The 6,866-nt window shown below is 43.7% G+C and overlaps 1 protein-coding gene across 1 annotated transcript in view; it reads left to right on the top strand.

Moving 5' to 3' along the window:
- Positions 1–368: 368 nt before the first annotated feature.
- SLC30A5 (solute carrier family 30 member 5) overlaps positions 369–6,866 on the top strand; it is a 39,004-nt gene continuing 32,506 nt past the window's right edge. The window contains exon 1 of the mRNA XM_066241981.1: positions 369–762. Coding sequence (XP_066098078.1) covers positions 671–762 — 92 coding nt within the window. The 5' untranslated portion in view covers positions 369–670. The remainder of the gene's footprint in view (positions 763–6,866) is intronic.

Raw genomic sequence — 6,866 nt, 5'->3', positions numbered from 1 at the left:
TCCCTATAAACCTATGTTACAGATATTACTCTATTTTACAGATTAAAAAATTGAGGTACAGAAACCCCAAATGACACAATTAGTAAGTGGCAGGCTTGAGATTCAAACCAAGACAGGCATTGGAACTCACGTTCCTAAGCTTTTAGCAACAGAAAAGCAATTCTAATGAGGACTAATCCTCCCTTTGCGCTACGAGAATCCGCTGTGTCCCCAAAGCCCATAGGTGGCGCTGCAAGGACAGGCAAACGCGCAGGCCCAGTCAATGGGAGAGGTGGATAGGGAACGCGGATTAGATTCTTCACCCCATATTGGGAGGAGCCTAAGGAAGGGCCGGGGAAAGCGAGAGTTCTGTAGTACGCAGGCGCGGGCCTGGGCAGTACCCCGGGAGTGAGGGCTGCTGGGCCCGATGACGTGGCCTGGCAACGTCCGCTACAGTGCGCCTCCCGGGAACCCGGTGCTGCCGGAACTGTCCCCGGCCTAGTCCGACGTGATTGTGCTCGTGAGCCGTTTCTGGGGGCAGCGGTGGCGGCGGCGGTGACCCGGCCTACGGGAATCGAACGGGGCCATTGCCATGGGAGAGTGATGTGCATGCGCCCGCTGTTCCGCGGCAGCGGCAAGACATGAGGAGACCCCGCGGCCGGGGCAGCGGCGGCGGCTCCTGAGCCCCGGGATGGAGGAGAAATACAGCGGGGACGTGCTTGCCGGCCCCGGCGGCGGCGGCGCTGGCGGCGGCCTCGGGCCGGTGGACATGCCCAGCGCTCGGTAAGGGACCTCGGGAGCCTCTGCCTCCGGTGCCTGCGCTCGCGGGCTCGCTCGCTGGTGGACATGGACGGCGGAGTGGCCGCTCCAGACACACCTTCCCCAGCCGCTGCCCTGGACTCCACCCGGGTGGCGCGGGGACCAGCGCCCTTCTCCACCCCTGACAGACCCGAATGCCCTCCGTCCTCTCCCGCTGCTTCCAGGCTGCTTCTAGCTTTCATTGGCTCCTCCGTTCCCCGCTGCAGAATGAATGCCCTCCTACTCAGGAAGGTTCTGCTTGAACCTGTGGTTTTCAGGGCACCCCGTTAACCTTAGAACTGCCACTCACTCATTTCACGTGAGAGGTTTTTCTGAGCCAAGAGGAGTGTTTCTCTTGGCTGTTTCTCCCTAACATAGTAGTTTAGTGAGTACTTAACTTTCCTGACATCTTCCCGCATAAATTAGGGGAAAGTCACCATCGTATCTTCAGGCGAGGAAACCAGAGCCCAGATTAACTTCAACGTTCAGGTTAACCCCGCACGCACATCAAGAATCCAGCCCGTCATCTAATTTTCTTTTCGTTTGGTCATTTTATTGTTAAATAAGAAATGTGTTCCCATTGTAAAAAAAAAAAAAAAAAAATTCAGACAGTACAAAAATTCAAAGTAAAAAGCGAAAATTCCTCTTTACCCTCCCGCCAAAGTCCCCACTGACCCCCAAGAGGTAAATACAGTGACAGCGTTTAAGTGTCCTTGACCTGTTCTGAGTTTTGAGGTCGTGTCGAAGATGCATGAAATACGGCCCAGCAATATAGTTGGAACTGATATTCATTGCCTTCAGTTTCAATGAAGGTTTTATCGTTCTGGAATTACTTGCATTGAGACTTAAAGGTTGCTTTGATAAAGTCTTTAAAACAATAGAAATAGCATTACTAGCAACTAGTTTTGGTGAAAAGAAAGGAATACAGAGTGCTGGAACAGAACTTAAATCAACTCCATTTTTGTAGTACAAGTTTAATTTTCTCATCTATTTTAAGCAACTCCTTTTGTAAATAACAGCATTTCACATATTGACTGCAACATAACTAAATGCAATAGACAATTCTGGCCTGGATTTGGTACTGGGGGGAGGGAGGGATGCTATAAATGATAGTACTAGGTCAGTTGACAAAAATGAACTATGGATGATAGATTAAGGTATTATATTAGTCTTAAATTTCCTGAAGAAGGTAACTGCTGATATTATACCAGAAGGTCTATATGCTTAGGAAATACAGGTATTTAGGGGTAAAGAAACATAATGTATGTATCTTAAATAAATAGTTTGAAAAAAACAAAATCACTGTATTTAGAGAGAGAGATAAGGCAAATGGAACAATACATTGACAATGAGGGAATCTAGTTAAAGGGTATACTATTGCAACTTTTCTGTAAACTTGAAGTTATTTCTAACTAAGCAGTTTAAAATTGTTATTCACTCAAGAGCTTATCATCTTGGGCAGTGGTCCCCAACCCCCAGATTATATAAGAATAAATAACTTATATTATTTCCGTTTTATTTATATTTAAGTTTGAACGATTCCCTCTGTTCCATCCGTCTAAGACTCAGTCTTGATGCTTGATTCGGTCACGTGATACATTTATCCGTCCCACCCTAAAGCCAGCCCGTGAAAATATTTTCTGACATTAAACCGGTCCGTGACCCAAAAAATGTTGGGGACCACTGGATCTTGGGTGGATATGGGAAACAGTCCTTTGCCATCTAATTTGCATTATTTACTTAGCATAGCTGCCCTTCTATTATAGTTCATTTCAGAATCAAATTCAACTCAGGACTGGTTGAATTTTGAATAGATTCTAGGTTGTAAGAGTTTTCCTTTATAAAGACTAAAAATCTGCCCCGGCCGGTTGGCTCAGTGGTAGAGCATCGGCCTGGCGTGCGGGAGTCCCGGGTTCGATTCCTGGCCAGGGCACACAGGAGAAGCACCCATCTGCTTCTCCACCTCTCCCCCTCTCCTTCCTCTCTGTCTCTCTCTTCCCCTCCCGCAGCCAAAGCTCCATTGGAGCAAAGTTGCCCGGGCGCTGAAGATGGCTCTGTGGCCTCTGCCTCAGGCGCTAGAATGTCTCTGATTGCGGCAGAGCGACGCCTCAGATGAGCAGAGCATTGCCCCCTGGTGGGCATGCCGGGTGGATCCCGGTCGGGCATGTGTGGGAGTCTGTCTGACTGCCTCCCTGTTTCCAAATACAGAAAAAAAAAGAAAAAGAAAAGACTAAAAATCAAATACTGGTATAATCTGCAAGAAAAACTAATTGACAAATCTTTTAATTGGGGGCTTTTTTATGTGTGATTCACTAATATGAATTGTTCTAAATGTTTCTATTTTGGGATCAATAAGTCCTCTGCAGAAAAGGGCAGAGGGTGACATCCAGCATTTATTGAGCAACTCCTATGTTCCAAATGCTTTGAATACAGCATCTCACTTAACCTTTACCACAGTGCTACATACAGACTAAGTAGTGTTGTTCTTGTTTCACAAATGAGGAAACAGATATAGAAAAGTGAAGCAAATTTTCCAAGGTCACAAACCTAATCACTGAACTGGGGGTCAGATATCCCAAACCCCATGCATAGTGCCTTCTACATAGTAAACATCTGATTATTTATTGAATAAGTCATATTTGAATTACACAGGTTTGTTTGTTTGTTTGTTTGTTTTAAACTGGAGAAATGTGAGCTGTTGCAGTGAGGAAAACCCAAGAAACTGGTTTGAACCCAAACCCAAATATCAGTAATTCCAGGTTTACAGACCAGAGACTTTTCTCACCCTTGACAGAAAAGACCAGTGATACCTCTGATGAGACAGTTAATGGCAAATAATGATTTTTAAGTTGGGGGTGTGGTTTTGCTCCCCTTCAGTTACCCAGAGAGTCCATCAGTGGCTCAAGGACCACTGAAGAGCCTCTTTTTACTCTCCCCTCATCTTTCCTTTCTGTAAATAAAGTTGTTTCCCTCTGCAATATGAATTAGGAAGGTCTACTTAGTAATATATATATGGTTACTTGGCCTTAGTAAGTCATCTTTAGCCCAACAGAAAGACTTCATTAATTAAGACTTGAAAAATCAAAGTATACAACTTTTGAAATCAGGAAATAAGTTTTCTAATTTAATATAGATCTTCAATATGTATTACATTAAAAGTCACAAAGCCGTCCTGGCCGGTTGGCTCAGTGGTAGAGCGTTGGCCCAGCATGTGGAAGTCCAGGGTTCAATTCCCAGCCAGGGCACACAGGAGAAGTGCCCATCTGCTTCTCCACCCTTCCCCCTCTCCTTCCTCTCTATCTCTTCCCCTCCCACAGCCAAGGTTCCATTGGAGCAAAGTTGGCCCGGGCGCTGAGGATGGCTCCATGGCCTCCGCCTCAGGTACTAGAATGGCTCCAGCTGCTGTGGAACAACGCCCCAGAGGGGCCGAGCATCGCCCCCTGGTGGGTATGCCAGGTGGATCCCAGTCCAGCATATGCAGGAGTCTGTCTGCCTCCCCACTTTTCACTTCAGAAAAATACAAAAAAAAGTCACAAAATCGCCTGACCAGGTGGTGGAGCAGTGGACTCAGGTTCAAACCTTTGTGGTTGCTGGCTTGAGCATGGAATCATAGACATGACCCCATGGTCACTAGTTTGAGCCCAAAGGTCACAGGCTTGACGCCCAAGGTCCCTGGCTTGAGCCCAAGGTTGCTGGCTTGAGCAAGGGGTCACTAGCTCTGCTGGAGCGCCCCCCCAATCAAGGCATATATAAGAAAGCCATCATTGAACAACAAAGGTGCCTCAATGAAGAATTGATGCTTCTTATCTCTCTCCCTTCCTGTCTGTCCCAGTCTATCTCTGTCTCTGTCCAAAAAAAAAAAAGTCACAAAGCCATATAAAAAATGTGTTCAATAATGAATATGTGGATGTATCTAAAATATATGTGTCCATTCTTGGAGATGCAAAGGAAAAGGTTTAGAAGGATGTATGTACCCAGTTGCTCACCTATGAGGAAAAAATTGGGAATGATTTTATTTAAAACTTTTTAAACAACAGCTACTCAAGAATTAGTTTTGTAATCTCTTTTTCTAATGAAAAGAGGAATAAAGAAAATTAGTGTCAGAAAGATCATAAAGTAGCCTGACTGGTGGTGCTGCAGTGGATAGAGTAGACCTGGGATGCTGAGGACCCAAGTTCAAAACCCCAAGGTCACTGGCTTGAGTACGGGCTCATCTGGCTTGAGCACAGGTTCATCAGCTAAAGCACTGGGTCACCAGCTTGAGCATGGGATCACTGAAATAATCCTAGGGTTGCTGGTTTGAGCAAGGGGTCACTGGCTCAGCCTGAGTTCCGCACCACCCTCACCCCATCAAGGCATGTATAAGAAGCAATCAGTGAACAACTAAAGTGACATAACTATGAGTTGGTGCTTCTCATATCTCTCCCTTCCTGCCCGTCTGTCTGTCTCTACCTCTCTCTCTCTCTCTCTTCCTATGCCCCTCCTTTCCTCCCTCCCATTAAAAAAAAAAATCATAAAGTAACATATTACCAAGAACTGTTTTACTTAATGTTCCATATGACTAAGTCTTGCCATTGAAGTGCCAAATTTATAGTTTGTTAATAACTTTAAACAAAAACTATTTTTCCATATTGCTCCCATCTTCTTAAAACAAGTACATTAAATATAATTTACTGTTTCCTTAATGACTTCTGCTCATTTTGAGCATAATCTGGTGAACTGAGGTTAAAATACAGTCATTTGTTCAACAGTTCCTTCCTGGTGCTAGTGTTTTGCATATGTTGCTCTCTGTACTTTGAAATACCCTTTCCCCTTCCTTGCTTAAGACTTCCTACTTAGTCCTTGTATGCACACTTGCACATCTCAAACTCTAAAGATAATTGTTGCTTCCCTAGTTAACAATTACATAGCTGCTTCCACATCTAGTCCTTTAGAACTGTTACTTACCTAGGTCGCATACATGTTTTCTGCCTATCTTTCTAAAACCTCAACTGCTGAAGTCAGGATCTATGTATTTAGTGTCTTGGATAGCACCTAGAAATGTGTTTAGCTGATGTAACCAAACTAAAAAAGCTTTAAACAAATAGGAACATATCCTTACATCAAAGAAACCAGGAGTTGCTGGTATTTGTTCCGCTCCCTAGTAATACCATCCGGGACTAGTTTCTTATCTTTGCTCTCTGCCATCGTAAGTGTGGCTTTCATATTCAGGTTCATAAAATGGATAACTTTTTTTTAGATGTGTCTTAGACAAAAGTTCTCCCTTGAAGGCAGAAAAAAAAGGTAAAAGAAGTAGTACTAGCTACATCTTGCCCTTTCATCAGGAAAAGGCTGTACCTGAAGCCACCCAGTCAGCCCTCCTTTGGGTCTCACTGGCCACATATGGCATCTAGCATATTAAGTAAAGTGTGAAAGGATATTTGAAGAATGGCTAAATAGCCCCATGAGGGATGTACAAGGCTCTTTGCTGATATTAAGATTTCCCAGACTGCTGTGATGTTTAATGTACCACTATTTTTCCTGGTCTTTGTTTTTTGCTTCCCTGCCTTGTCCACAGTGTTGTTCCTTGTGTCTGTGTTTCTATCCTGCTGCTTTATTTTTACACCTAGTTAAGAGCTAAAGGAGGTTTAAGCTTTCCTCTACTTGATTTCTTTTCTTTATTTAGAATTTATGGCTGAGTTGCTGGTATTTAAGTTGCCTGACGCATGACTGCCTTTTATGTACTACCATATATTAGTGTACTAAATATATTACTGTAGTAGGTATTACTGTATTACGTAAGTATAATTGTAGAGTTAGCATTCATTCATTGGTAAATGTTTGCTGAACACATGCAAGTCCCTGAATTGGAAGCTGAATAAACAAAGGCTTATTACTGTGATAGCTTGCTCAACTGTTATTTTTATTGGCTAATTATGAATTGCTACCATGACCAGAGTATTCAATTAGCATTAATACAGTTTACTTGTGTCTATATTACTTTTCTATTACTTAAATGGGCCAATATCCAAATTAATCCTAGATTTTAGTATACATTTTGTCCTTCTTATCTGAGATGATTTTACTGTTAATGCGTGCTGATGTGAGTT

Source organism: Saccopteryx bilineata, chromosome 1, assembly GCF_036850765.1.
Source record: "Saccopteryx bilineata isolate mSacBil1 chromosome 1, mSacBil1_pri_phased_curated, whole genome shotgun sequence".
In the NCBI taxonomy this organism is placed as follows: domain Eukaryota; kingdom Metazoa; phylum Chordata; class Mammalia; order Chiroptera; family Emballonuridae; genus Saccopteryx; species Saccopteryx bilineata.
Note: the sequence above shows the minus strand (reverse complement) of the source record. Positions and strands in the feature narration are given on the sequence as shown.